At 48.1% G+C, this 15195-nt stretch overlaps 1 protein-coding gene across 1 annotated transcript in view; it reads right to left on the bottom strand.

Annotated features, from left to right (window-relative positions):
- Window positions 1–15195, bottom strand: part of CNNM2 (cyclin and CBS domain divalent metal cation transport mediator 2) — a 175721-nt gene that overhangs the window by 34509 nt on the left and 126017 nt on the right. Inside the window, 4 exon segments of the mRNA XM_075348608.1 lie at window positions 7108–7163; window positions 7165–7199; window positions 8880–9049; window positions 12292–12429. Of these exon segments, the coding sequence (XP_075204723.1) occupies window positions 7108–7163; window positions 7165–7199; window positions 8880–9049; window positions 12292–12429 (399 nt within the window).

Below are 15195 nucleotides of genomic sequence, written 5' to 3'. Positions count from 1 at the left end.
AAGTGTTTGTGTAGGGGCTGTACATGTTCTGGGTGTGGCGGGGGGTGAGAGCGGTGTTGTATGTGTGTTGCGTGTGTTGCGTTGTTTGTGGAGCGCTGTGTGTCTGTAGCGTTGTGTGTGTGTGTGTTGTGCGGTTTGTGTGGGTGTGGTGTGTTTTGGGGGGAGGTATGTTTTGTGCAATGTGTGTGTGTGTTGCGTGGTATGTGCGTATATTTATGTATGCCGCAGTGTTTGTGTGTTGGGTGTTGTGTGTGTGCAGCGTTGTCTGTGCGTGTGGGTGTCTGTGTAGGGCAGTGTTTGTGGTTCCCAGTGTGTGTGTGTGTGTGTGTGTGTGTGTGTGTGTGTGTGTGTGTGTGTGTGTGTGTGTGTGTGTGTGTGTGTGTGTTGGGGGGAGGTGTGCACCTCCCATCGTGCTCCATCCCCAATGCAGCGCACTCCCAAACGTGCTCCATCCGCCATGCTACGCACTCCCAAACGTGGTCCATCCGCCATGCTGCGCACTCCCAAACGTGCTCCATCCGCCATGCTGTGCACTCCCAAACGTGGTCCATCCGCCATTCTGCGCAGTCCCAAACGTGCTCCATCCCCCATGCTGTGCACTCCCAAACGTGCTCCATCCGCCATGCTGCGCACTCCCAAACGTGGTCCATCCGCCATGCTGCGCAGTCCCAAACGTGCTCCATCCGCCATGCTGCGCACTCCCAAACGTGCTCCATCCCCCATGCTGCGCACTCCCAAACGTGCTCCATCCCCCATGCTGCGCACTCCCCATCGTGCTCCATCCCCCATGCTGCACCAGCATCAGCCTCTCTGCCCCCAGCATCAGCCTCTTTCCTCCCAGCATCAGCCTCTCTCCTCCCAGCATCAGCCTCTCTCCTCCCAGCATCAGCCTCTCTCCTCCCAGCATCAGCCTCTCTGTCCCCAGCATCAGCCTCTCTGTCCCCAGCATCAGCCTCTCTGTCCCCAGCATCAGCCTCTCTTCTCTCAGCCTCCCCCCTCCCAGCCTCCCTCCTCCCAGCCTCCCCCAGCATCAGCCTCTCTCCTCCCAGCCTCCCCCTCCCAGCCTCCCCCAGCCTCCCCCAGCATCAGCCTCTCTCCTCCCAGCCTTCCCCAGCATCAGCCTCCACCTCCCAGCCTCCCCCAGCATCAGCCCCTCTCCTTCCAGCCTCCCCCAGCATCAGCCTCCCCCAGCATCAGCCTCCCCCAGCATCAGCCTCTCTCCTTCCAGCCTCCCCCAGCATCAGCCTCCCCCAGCATCAGCCTCTCTCCTCCCAGCCTCCCCCAGCATCAGCCTCCCCCAGCATCAGCCTCTCTCCTCCCAGCCTCCCCCAGCATCAGCCTCTCTCCTCCCAGCCTCCCCCAGCATCAGCCTACACCCTCCCAGCCTCCACCAACATCAGCCTCCCCCAGCATCAGCCTCTCTCCTTCCAGCCTCCCCCAGCATCAGCCTCTCTCATCCCAGCCACCCCCCAGCATCAGCCTCCCCCAGCATCAGCCTCCCCCAGCATCAGCCTCCCCCAGCATCAGCCTACACCCTCCCAGCCTCCCCCAACATCAGCCTCCCCCTCCCAGCCTCCTCCAGCACGCCGTGCTCCTCTGCCGACACTCACAGATCCGATCGCATACACTCTCACACACACACACACACACACACACACACACACACACACACACACACACCCGATTGCATACACTCACACCCACCCGATCGCATACACTCACACACACACACATTGACGATATTGCACATACGCGCTCACTCACAACATCCGGAGATACCACATGCTCCTGGCCATGTGATCCTCCGGCAGGTCCTGGAAGCTCACTGCAGCACAGTATCGCGGCCGAGAAGCAAGCGATATCTCCGGATGCTGTGAGTGTGTGGATGCGATCTGATGTGTGTGTGAGGTGTGTGTGTGTGTGTGTGTGTGTGTGTGTGTGGATGTTCCGCCGCTGCAGGACCTTGATGCGCTGGTAACTATGCTACCATGGTTACCAGCGCATCCCGTCCCCCACTCGCACGGGAGCCCACACCAGCATACAGCGGCAAACCCCAGCAATGCGAGGGTTTGTGTCGGCTGGGTTGGCGGCGTATGCTGGTGTGGGCTCCCGGGGGTACAGTACTCACCTGGGAGTCGTGTCTCCGTGTCAGTTCGGGGGATGCGTGCGGGGGGGCGGGGCCAGAGCGAGCGTGCATTGCGTGAGGGGGGCGGGGTGTGGCCGAGTTGCCAATACGTGCAGGGTGCCGGGGCGAGAGGCCAATCCGTGTGGGGGGCGGAGCCTGTGCGAGCGGCCGGCCAATCCGTGTGGGGGGAGCCAGGGCGAGCGACCAATCCGTGCAGGGGGGCAGGGCCATGGCGAGGCCAGCGGCCAATCCGCTTTGTGTCACCGTAAGGACACAATTTTGGAGCAAGACAGACAGACAGAATAAGGCATATATATATATATATATATATATATATATATATATATATATATATATATATATATATATATATATATATATATATATATATATATACACACATACATACAGTTAGGTCCAGAAATATTTGGACAGTGACACAATTTTTGCGAGTTGGGCTCTGCATGCCACCACATTGGATTTGAAATGAAATCTCTACAATAGAATTCAAGTGCAGATTGTAACGTTTAATTTGAAGGTTTGAACAAAAATATCTGATAGAAATTGTAGGAATTGGACACATTTCTTTACAAACACTCCACATTTTAGGAGGTCAAAAGTAATTGGACAAATAAACCAAACCCAAACAAAATATTTTTATTTTCAATATTTTGTTGTGAATCCTTTGGAGGCAATCACTGCCTTAAGTCTGGAACCCATGGACATCACCAAACGCTGGGTTTCCTCCTTCTTAATGCTTTGCCAGGCCTTTACAGCCGCAGCCTTCAGGTCTTGCTTGTTTGTGGGTCTTTCCGTCTTAAGTCTGGATTTGAGCAAGTGAAATGCATGCTCAATTGGGTTAAGATCTGGTGATTGACTTGGCCATTGCAGAAGGTTCCACTTTTTTGCACTCATGAACTCCTGGGTAGCTTTGGCTGTATGTTTGGGGTCATTATCCATCTGTACTATGAAGCGCCGTCCGATCAACTTTGCGGCATTTGGCTGAATCTGGGCTGAAAGTATATCCCGGTACACTTCAGAATTCATCCGGCTACTCTTGTCTGCTGTTATGTCATCAATAAACACAAGTGACCCAGTGCCATTGAAAGCAATGCATGCCCATGCCATCACGTTGCCTCCACCATGTTTTACAGAGGATGTGGTGTGCCTTGGATCATGTGCCGTTCCCTTTCTTCTCCAAACTTTTTTCTTCCCATCATTCTGGTACAGGTTGATCTTTGTCTCATCTGTCCATAGAATACTTTTCCAGAACTCAGCTGGCTTCATGAGGTGTTTTTCAGCAAATTTAACTCTGGCCTGTCTATTTTTGGAATTGATGATTGGTTTGCATCTAGATGTGAACCCTTTGTATTTACTTTCATGGAGTCTTCTCTTTACTGTTGACTTAGAGACAGATACACCTACTTCACTGAGAGTGTTCTGGACTTCAGTTGATGTTGTGAACGGGTTCTTCTTCACCAAAGAAAGTATGCGGCGATCATCCACCACTGTTGTCATCCGTGGACGCCCAGGCCTTTTTGAGTTCCCAAGCTCACCAGTCAATTCCTTTTTTCTCAGAATGTACCCGACTGTTGATTTTGCTACTCCAAGCATGTCTGCTATCTCTCTGATGGATTTTTTCTTTTTTTTCAGCCTCAGGATGTTCTGCTTCACCTCAATTGAGAGTTCCTTAGACCGCATGTTGTCTGGTCACAGCAACAGCTTCCAAATGCAAAACCACACAACTATAATCAACCCCAGACCTTTTAACTACGTCATTTATTACAGGTTAACGAGGGAGACGCCTTCAGAGTTAATTGCAGCCCTTAGAGTCCCTTGTCCAATTACTTTTGGTCCCTTGAAAAAGAGGAGGCTATGCATTACAGAGCTATGATTCCTAAACCCTTTCTCCGATTTGGATGTGAAAACTCTCATATTGCAGCTGGGAGTGTGCACTTTCAGCCCATATTATATATATAAATTGTACTTCTGAACATGTTTTTGTAAACAGCTAAAATAACAAAACTTGTGTCACTGTCCAAATATTTCTGGACCTAACTATATATTCTACACATATATTTCCCTTGCATTTAAAAAAGGCTGTGTACATTCCACAAAAGCCTCTTCAATTAAAAAAAAAACAAAAACAGACCAATCAAGCAGACTTCCGTGGACTTTATTAACCATTCATTTGCTTGTCCTCCTTCTTAAGTTTTTGTATTCAGTATCATTATGGCAGGGCAGTATTATTGGACAGCGAGTTGCCCTTGGGCATTAGCTTTTTCAGCTTTGTAGCATTCTATATAACTAGATCCATCACTACTTTGCTTCAGCCTGGAATGAATGCTCAATGTTCCCCACAAGATGGCACTACATCCCTCTTGGAATTTGTTTCCTGCCGCCTTTACCTCTAGGCACAGAAAAGAACACAGTAATTAATGCATTGTTCAGGGTAAATCAGGTGTGAATAGTCTGCCTGAAATGATGTTTAACTTGCTTTTATGCTTTAAGAATTTTAGGATTTTGAGAAGAAATGTGTCTGCCGGCTTCTCCATTGCTTGGTAAAGAAAAGGACATTCTGAGAACTCCAGCGCCAGACATACCTTCTTTTAAAAGCATCATCAAAGGCTTAAAAGAGACAATGCTATATTTATTTTTTCACAAGCCTGCTAAAATACTTAAAGAAACTTGTCATGAAATTTATGTTGGCCAAATCAACGCTGCAGCATTTCAGAGAACAAATCCTTCGAAAAGCCACATGGGCTTATGTGTCTCAGATGACCAGTCCAAAGACCGATCCCCTCGACTCACAGGTCTCTTCTATATGTGTGTGTTATTAGGAAAGACCGGTCAGACTAGTGGAACGGGAAGGCTAGATCTGGCATCTGGCACCCGCCTCGGACTACTTATCTGAGAAAGTCCTTGATCAACTTTTCAAAATGTTTTTTTCCAAAATGCTGCAGCATTTCAAAGCAAGACACATGGCTGCAATAACACTGCCCGCATCTGGTTCATGCTGCCTGTGGTTTGGGCAGCATCAATCAGCTGACAGGTTCCCTTTAACTTGGAGGCTGCTATCAGAAAGATTTTAGTAGGAAGAAGATGCATCAGCCTAAAGGCCACTTTACACGCAGAGATAAATCTTTGGCAGATCTGTGGTTGCAGTGAAATCATGGACATATTGTTCCATTTGTACACAGCCACAAACCTGGCACTGATTGTCCACAATTTCACTGCAACCACAGATCTGCCGCAGATTTATCTCTGTGTGTAAAGTGGCCTTTAGGCCTCTTTCACACATCATTTTTTCCCCATCAGGCACAATCCGGCGAATTGCGGATAAAACAGATCTGGCGCCGGATCCGTTTTTTTTTTTTTCCTCATAGACTTGTATTAGCGCTGGATTGTGCCGCGTGGCTTCGCCTTTCATCCGGTGTGTGCCCGTGCGGCCACCGAAAGAAACGTCCCAAGCAACGTTTTTTTGTGACCGGCAAAAAAACGGAAGGAGACTGATCCCGTGCGGTCCGTCTTTTCTTTACAATGGAAACCTATGGGCGCCGGATCCGTCGTCATCCCTAAAAAGCCAGAATTAGGATGGGTTGCACCTTTAAAATGCATAGGAAAAAAGAAAATAGAGCTGCTAAGATGGATCCGTGTTTTTACCAGATCCGTCACATCAGTTTTGTCACAATCTGCGACGGATCCGTCGCATCTGGCACAAACCGGATTGTGCCTGACGGCAAAAAATTGATGTGTGAAAGTAGCCTAATCCCTTTAAGTAACTTTGTCAACATATTCTAAAGGTAACAATCTGCCAAAAGTTACAAACATTTAAAAAATACTCACCCTACACAGATATGGAAATATCAATATCAATCAAATATCAATATTTCTTCCATTCTGGGGGCAAATAATGCTGCATGCCATGTGCTGGGCACTAGAGCAAAAACACAGAACTTGGTGGCTCAGTGGTTAGCACTGCAGTCTTGTAGCGCTGGGGTCCTGGGTTCAAATCCACCAAGGACAACATCTGCAAGGAGTTTGTATGTTCTCCTCGTGTTTGCGTGGGTTTCCTCCGGGTTCTCCGGTTTCCTCCCACACTCCAAAGACATACTGATAGGGACTCTAGATTGTGAGCCCCAATGGGACAGTGTTGCCAATGTATGTAAAGCGCTGTGGAATTAATAGCGCTACATAAATGAATAAAATTAATAATAATAATAATAATACTATTATTATATTACCCTGCCAGGAGGAGTAAAGGGTTTTCTGCTTTATATTTAGATTAACCAATATTTTGGGGACATGCTATTGTGGCATTTAATCAGGGCTGGCTTCAGGTCTATGCAGACCCGTGAGAGATACAGTACCCATCGGTCCTCTTTGTTTTGATTTTTCCTCCTCGCCTTCCAAGAAGTATACAGTTTGATTTTTTAGTTGACAGTTTTATCCGGGCTTATTTTTGCCACACAAGCTTTAGCTTTTAAATCACTGCAATTTTTCAGTCCATATACCTTCATAATTTCTTTTTATTTTCTCCCATCTTTTGGGAAACAAAGTGATTCTGCCATTCAGATATTATTTTTGTTTGCCAAGATTTTTTTAAAAATATTTTTTACATTTTATTTCTGCAAAAAGGAGGGGGCAATACGAGCAGGCTCAACGTGTGAGCACTTATAGGTTATATAATTCAGAGAATACATTGCATCATAAAATAACATTTTATCACAATGCTTTCTTGCAGCTTCCTTCAGAGTTGCCATGGGTGGGGGATCTACATGCCTTCCTGCAGCAGGATAGCAGTGATGTATGCACATGCAAAGTACTAAGTAAAATTCATCTGGGGTGGCAGAAAACTGTACAATAATAATTATTATTATTCATTTATATAGCGCTATTGATTCCACAGCGCTTTACATACATTAGGCACATTTCTATACATATACATTTCTATAGCATCAGTAGTGAAAAAAATAAGATACCTGGTGATGCAGTGAGAGCCATCACTCCATAGTAAGAAAGGCACCGGCTTCGAATTCATCCCTTCCTTCCCGGCTTCCACTTCCACTTTCCCCTGTAGATAAACATGGGTTATATTTTCTACCTTACTCATTGTTTCGCACAAATGCATGGGGCTCTTGATTTCAGGGGTTATCCAGCCAACACCATCCACGGGGCAGGTGACAAATATATGATGTGTGGGCCAACAGCTGATACGCACCGCCGATTTAGAGAAAAAGAGTTGCTGCCGGGCGCTAAAAATACAGCCCCCCCCCCACTGCCGGGCACTAGAGGGACAGCCCCCCCTGCTGCTGGGCACTAGAGGGACAGCCCCCCACCCTGTTGCCGGGCACTAGAGTGACAGGCCTCCCACCTGCTGCGGGCACTAGAGTGACAGCCCCCCACCCTGCTGCCGGGCACTAGAGGGACAGCCCCCCACCCTGCTGCCGGGCACTAGAGGGACAGCCCCCCACCCTGCTGCCGGGCACTAGAGGGACAGCCCCCCACCCTGCTGCCGGGCACTAGAGGGACAGCCCCCCACCCTGCTGCCGGGCACTAGAGGGACAGCCCCCCACCCTGCTGCCGGGCACTAGAGGGACAGCCCCCCACCCTGCTGCCGGGCACTAGAGGGACAGCCCCCCACCCTGCTGCCGGGCACTAGAGGGACAGCCCCCCACCCTGCTGCTGGGCACTAGAGGGACAGCCCCCCACCCTGCTGCCGGGCACTAGAGGGACAGCCTCCCCCTGCTGCTGGGCACTAGAGGGACAACCCCTCCCTGCTGCCAGGCACTAGAGGGACAGCCTCCCCTCCCTGCTGCCGGGCACTAGAGGGACAGCCCCCCCTTGCTGCTAGACACTAGAGGAACAGCCCCCCCCCCTACTGCCGAGCACTAGAGAGACAGCCCCCCCCTTCTGTCGGGCACTAGATGGACAGCCCATCCCCCTGCTGCTGGACACTAGAGAGACCGCCCCCCCTTCTAACGGCACTAAAGGGACAGCCTCCCCTCCCTGCTGCCGGGCACTAGAGGGACATCCCCCCCCCCCTTGCTGCCAGACACTAGAGGAACAGCCCCCCCCCCTGCTGCCGAGCACTAGAGAACAGACCCTAAAAATACTAACACTATACAAATACTAACAATACGAGCGGTTCTGCAGTACCCAGCAGTGGATGCCACACATTTCGTGGACATACACTTTGGAATTCTGTTCAGAGTGTTTAGGCCTGGCAGCCAGTAGAGCACATTTCAGCTGATCCTTAGGGGTTCCAGGTGTCGGACCCCCATCAATCGGATAAGGATGACCTATCCTATGGATAGGTAATCACTATGTTGTCACTGGCCAACGAGAAACAGGAAAACAGGCACAGGGTGGTCTCTAGGTCTTGACCCCCTTTATTAGATAAAGTAGACCACTTGTATAAAGACTTGGTGCTATCATGCAAAATCCGGACAGGCCAGCAACCAGCTCATAACTAGAGAGCTAAGAATGGGGATTGCCCTTGATGGATGAGCTCATGCCAAGAAAGTAGCAAGAAAAACGCACATCTGTATGTCCAAATTATCATATCTACTAAAGTGTGAGGGGGTTTCGTGTGAGGACCCTCCCTGGAAAATAACATCTCGGGGAAGCCGTCAGACAGAAGATAGATTTATATGCTGTGTAATATTGTACTAAGCTAATAAATCACGAAAAGACAAGAGTAAGGCTTCTGCAATATTTTACATAACGCGAAGATCGGAGTGACAAGTCTGACCTGTAAAACCAGCACAAAGTAATCCACCGGCTTATTCCGCTGGTAGAGGTAGTATTCAGGAGACCTCTTGTTCCTGTCATCGAACTTTAGCTCCTGGATGACATTGGGATGTTTGAGCAGCCTCAGAAGAATCTTCTCTGACATCTGAGAGGGGCTAAAAGCATCCACTTCTACAGGGGAAAGAATGCATGATTAATTAGTGCACACCGGAGAACACCGCAAGAACATCTACAGTCAGGAGAACCAGCCGATCATGCCTACTTTGTCTAAAAAGGACCCAGCAGCCCTCCTAGCCTGGCCGTCTCAGAAGGACCCCATAAGATAACAATTCTGAAGCACCTGATTTTTATTTATTGTTTTTACACTCTGTCTTGTACCATTCCTCAGTTACTCCTCCTGGCAATTCATGAATAAGATGACAATTGAGGGTTGAGGCTTTTCAGGAAATGGTAAGACACAAATGTGAATTTATTAATGCGTTTCCAGGATGAATAACAGGAAAATCACAAAGATGATTCAGAATTGCCAGGAGAAAGACAAAAATGTACTAAAACAGGTAGATCATATACAAATATGGCAGTTGCCATAAAGCCATATCTGCTACTCATAGGGCCCCGTTCACCATGTGAATGGAGGCTGAATTGCCCTCCGCTGGGTGAATGTCAATGAATACATTTAAAGGGATTGTCCAGATATATAATATTGATGTATGCCTAGGAGAGGTGATGGATATCAGATCAGTGGGGTCTGCCAGGCAGCGCCCCTCCTCGCCGGCCGGAATGTTTACATCCAGTCTTGGTTAATAAAACAGCGCATCGGTGTTCGGTATCAACCAATCTAATATTAATGACCTATCCTTAAAGGGGTTTTCCAATTCTGAACAACCCCAGTTTAAGCAGCTCAGGTCCGAATATGAAATTAAATAAAAACAATATAATGCAATGGCAGCGTCGCTGTTTGCAGAGGGTGACAAGATCTGTTGTGTAATTGAACGGGTGCAGCCAATAATCTGCTGCTCGTCAGCTGCACCCCATCAACATTCTGTCAGGGTGGGCGTCCGTTCTGATAAAATAGTAAAGGCTACAGCTGAACAGCGGCCGCCCTTTGTCTGCAAGCCTGCGCAGGACCCGACAAGTTATGTCAATCTCTGGGAAGAGGGGTGATGACATTGCTGGAACAGCCACCGCTGCAGGTGGCAAGTTTGCATTGTTCTTTTATTATTATGGGGAATCTGTCACCAGGTGTTTGCTATCTCATCTAAGAGCAGCATAATGTAGAGACAGAGACCCTGATTCCAGCGATGTGTCACTTACTGTTTGCTTACGGTTTGCTGTCATTTTGACAAAATCAATGTTTTCTCTGCTGCAGATATACAGAGCTCATGAATATGCTGGAATACTTGCAGCATGCCAAGTAGTCCTGCAATGATAATGTACTGCTGATTAATCAGCGATTTTATCAAAACTACACTAAGCAGCCCAGTAAGTGACACATCGCTGGAATTAGGATCTATGCCCCTACATTATGCTGCTCTCAGACTAGGTGGCAGAGACCTGGCGACAGACTCCCATTAAAAGGTACGGAATTGATTACATTAGGGTTGTTCAGAAGTGGACAACCCTTTTAATATATGATCCAGGCAACGCCTTTAAAAAGGGAATGAGTCATGTTGTATGTGCAGTTGGCTCTGTAAACGCCATAGTATAGAGAAGAAGCGGAGATGAATGATATAGATCTGTGGGAAAAAAATCAATACAACTTTAATTCGGAATCCCTGGTGTTTTATATGTATAGGAGTCCAGTGGGCGGTCCTTTCTGTAGGCACAATCATACAATCACTGGTAGGACCGCCCACTGGACTCCTATGCATACAAACACCTGGGATTTCAGTGAACAACATGTACCCTTTACTGAAACTTTTCCCTTAAAAATGTGTATCTATCTGCTAAGCTAAGCTCCTCCTGCCGCCAGAGCAGAGACCGTTATTAACATGAGCAGTTCCTTTAAGGTGTATGATGGGATCTTCCCAGTCACCTATGATCAGTATGCTACAAAATGTGAACGATGCCTAAGGCTAGTTTCACACTTGCGTTGAACGGCATCCGTTGCATTGCGTTGTGTGACAGATGTAGCGGATGCGTTGCATATAATGGCACAACGGATGCAACGGATCGTACAAAACAACGGAAAGCTTTTTTTTTTTTTCTTCTTTACAGTTTTACCAGCCGCAGACTATTGTGAACAATCAGCTGATCGGTCTCAAAAGCCGGCGGCCGGGCGCTCAGCTGAGAGCTCTCACATTCCGGCGGCCGGGCGCTCAGCTGAGCGCTCTCACATGCAGGCGGCCGGGCGCTCAGCTGAGCGCTCTCACATGCAGGCGGCCGGGCGCTCAGCTGAGCGCTCTCACATGCAGGCGGCCGGGCGCTCAGCTGAGCGCTCTCACATGCCGGCGGCCGGGCGCTCAGCTGAGAGCTCTCACATTCCGGCGGCCGGGCACTCAGCTGAGCGCTCTCACATGCAGGCGGCTGGGCACTCAGCTGAGCGCTCTCACATGCCGGCGGCCGGGCGCTCAGCTGAGAGCTCTCACATTCTGGCGGCCGGGCACAAATCTAAGCGCTCTCACATGCAGGCGGCCGGGCACTCAGCTGAGCGCGCTCACATGCCGGCGGCCGGGCGCTCAGCTGAGCGCTCTCACATGCAGGCGGCTGGGCACTCAGCTGAGCGCTCTCACATGCAGGCGGCTGGGCACTCAGCTGAGCGCTCTCACATGCCGGCGGCTGGGCGCTCAGCTGAGCGCTCTCACATGCCGGCGGCTGGGCGCTCAGCTGAACGCACTCACATGCCGGCGGCCGGAAGCTCAGCTGAATGTTCGGCCACCGAGAGACAAAATAAAGTTTCTGTGATAAATAATAAAAAAATAAATAAATAAATAAAAATAAAAATAATGAGCATGCGGAGTGAAAAATAGAGGATTCCGCCGCTCAAAAAACGTTACATGCTGCGTTCCTTCCGCCCGGCGGAAGCAACGCAGCGTCGGCCAGCAGAAGGAACGCAGGTACTTTTGGCACAATCTGTCATCCATACAAGTCTATAGGAAACAGAGGAATCCGTTAATGGATTCTGCTGTTTTCCAAAAGGGCGGATTGTGACGGAAGGGAAAAAATGCAAGTGTGAAAGTACCCTAAGATAACCTAGACATCAGGACCCTGTGCACACAAGTACTGAACAACCCCTGCTCTTTTTGCACTTTTGTTTCTGGCCCCGCAGCCCCGGGCAGAGACGATGGCCACTACGGCACAGAGGCAGCAGAGCACGTGTCCGCACAGAGGTGACACTGGGCACGGCTCCAGGCCTCACTGCTCCCCCCGCTTGAGATTGTCCGTGATCTCCCACTGTGATAAGCCCAACTTGCCTGTTGCTAGGAAACGGTGCATAGCCAGGAGAAGCTGGGGGGAGATTTTAACCTTCATCTCGTTGTCGGTTTGCTTAAAAGCGGAGAAATCTTGTTTTCTCTCTCGATGTGTGATTTTCTTTTTTGTTCTGTTATCAGCTAATACAGTCATTAAAATAAAAGAAAAAAAAAACACAAATCCATTATCCAGGAAAAGCAGAGATACATTTTTACATGTTCAGAAATGGACAAATAGAGACAAAAATAAAACACGGGAACAAAAGCAGAACACATGGTTATTCCTCCACTCTTCCCAATCATCGGGCGCTATATGTCAGTAAAACTTTTCCAACTGTACAGAAAAAAACTAATATTCTGCACTGTTCTATAAAGAGGAAAAAAAACAACTTACCCTACATAATATACTTTGAGGGAAGAGAGCAGTAACCGATAAAAGGAAGGGATAAACCATATTTTTAGGAATTTGTCAGCAGGTTTTTGGTATGTAAGCTGAAGACAGTAAGCTGCAAGGGTTAAAAACAGACTTCAGGGATGCCTGTGTTGTCACAGTCCGATGTGCTGTTTATTTGCTATGTTTGTTTATTCATCAGCAATACAAAGTCACGCACATGGAAGTCCGGTACGCCTGCTCCTCTGACACCGGATTGTCATTGTACAATCTCTATAGTGAAAGGGGAGCCAGCACGATCTGAAAGTGGCATGCATCATATAAAAAGTGCAAATTCACAGATTCATTCCAACTGTACTATAATACAAAATGAGATTTTTTTTTGCAAATAATTGATCACATTTTGAGCCACCCCTGCCACGTCACAGCTAATCTCAATAGGGGGTCCTACTCTATATTATGTATTTCATGTGCCATGCGGGCTCCTAGATATATTAAAAGTAGAACCATATTACAGCACACATCTGTAACTTATATATAAGGCGGCTTTCACACTACGTTTTTGTTAACATGCGTCATGAACTTTTTTTTGCTGTAAAAGTGGATCCTGTTTTTACAAAGAAAAACGCATGCAAACAAAAGTGTTATTTTGCAGGATCCTGTCACTTGAAGTTTATGGGCGGGCATTGAAGTCATGTGATCGGGACTGAGGGGAACTGAACGTGATAGACTGGGAGCTGGCTTCTGACAGCTGCGGACGCTGGTAACCAGGGCAAACATCGGGTAACTAAGCGAAGTGCTTTGCTTGGATACCCGATATTTACCTTGGTTACGAGCGTTCGCAGCTGCTAGAAGCCGGGCTGCCTACTCCCTGCACACGTAACCAAGGTAAACATCGGGTAACTAAGCGAAGCGCTTTGCTTGGTTACCCGATATTTACCTTGGTTACGAGCGTCCGCCGCTCTCAGGCGAGAGCGGGGAGAGAGAGAGAGACGGGGGGAGAGAGAGGAGAGAGAGGGAGAGACTGATCACGCCAGGCTGGTTTCTGGGCATGCTCAGTAGAGCAAGCAGGATCCTGTCTATCAGCATGCCAGCGTTCACATGCGTTTGCATGCAGTATAGTCAGGATCCAGCAATTTGCAGTATTTGGACGCAGCTCAAAAACGCTACAAGTAGCGTTTTTGAAAAAAGTTAAAAAAAAACTGCAAGTCGCTGGATCCTCACTATAACGCACGCAAACGCATGTGAACGCATGTTGATGCGAGTCCGTTGCAAATGCATTGAAATGAAAACGCATTTGCATTGGATCAGTTTTTGCGTTAAAAAAAGTTCATGACGCATGTTAAAAAAAAAAATGTAGTGTGAAAGCAGCCTAACCGCTGCCATGTCGCAAAAAGAGGCAACTGCGGATAAAAGGCAGCCCAGGTCCCAGCGTGTGCAGCAGACACCACATACCAGGCACTGTGAGGGCAAGTTCTAATATTGTCCTGGTATGTGTGGCGTCTGCTGCACACGCTGGGACCTGGGCTTTCTTTTATCCGCAGTTGCCTTTTTTTGCAACATGGCAGCGGTTATATATAGGTTACAGGTATGTGTGCTCCAATAAAGTCCTGCTTTTAATATATCTAGGAGGCTGCATGGCACATGAAACACATAATATAGAGTAGGACCCCCCTATTGAGATTTGCCGTGACGTGGCAGGGGTGGCTCAAAAAATTGATCAATTATTTGCTAAAAATCTCATTTTGTATTATAGTACAGTTGGAATAAATCTGAATTTGCCCTTTTTATATGATGCATGCCACTTTCAGATCTTGCTGGCTCCCCTGTCTCAATCTCTATAGAGAGCCTGGTGTGGGCGTGGCAGCTCTCTCAGCTCTGCTACATGGCTAAAGCTAAAAATTCTGATTGCATCAGAACAGCTGCTGTCAGTAATCTAAGTGATACACCGTTGGATTCCGGATCTACTTACCAACATTATCCTGCTCTCAGACGAGAAAGTAAAAACCTACTGAGAGATTCCCTTTAAGAAGAACCCTAGTCCACCATGGAGGCAAGCAGTAAAGGGAGTGTTGGCACAAAATGACTGTCCAATCCAAGCATAGGTGCCCTTACATACTTATATAGGTTAAAAAAAGACCTAGGTCCATCTAGTTCAACCTTCCTCCACTAATTATACATTTTGTCACCAAATCATTTATACCCGACAATGTTCTGCTCTTGGCATTGCCTAGTTCAGTACACCTTCCCACATACTTGTTGTCCATCTATATCCATCATCATCCTCCTCATCTTTGATTGACAGCTCTGACTTTACAAGTGCCAGAGTAGGGAGGCAGAGATAGATGGAAAACAAGTAGGTGGGCTGAATTGCTCGGCCATACTTCAGGTGCCCGTGCTTGATTTTAACAGTCATTTTGTGCTGACAGGGTCCCTCTAACCCATCTATACCCTTAAAAACTAATAGTGATGCAAGCATAAACTCTTATTAATCCTAGACCCCTCAGATAAGCATA

Source organism: Anomaloglossus baeobatrachus, chromosome 5 (assembly GCF_048569485.1).
Source record: "Anomaloglossus baeobatrachus isolate aAnoBae1 chromosome 5, aAnoBae1.hap1, whole genome shotgun sequence".
Classification (NCBI taxonomy): Eukaryota; Metazoa; Chordata; class Amphibia; order Anura; family Aromobatidae; genus Anomaloglossus; species Anomaloglossus baeobatrachus.
The sequence above is the reverse complement of the archived record's forward strand: the minus strand, read 5'-3'. Positions and strand labels throughout refer to the sequence as shown.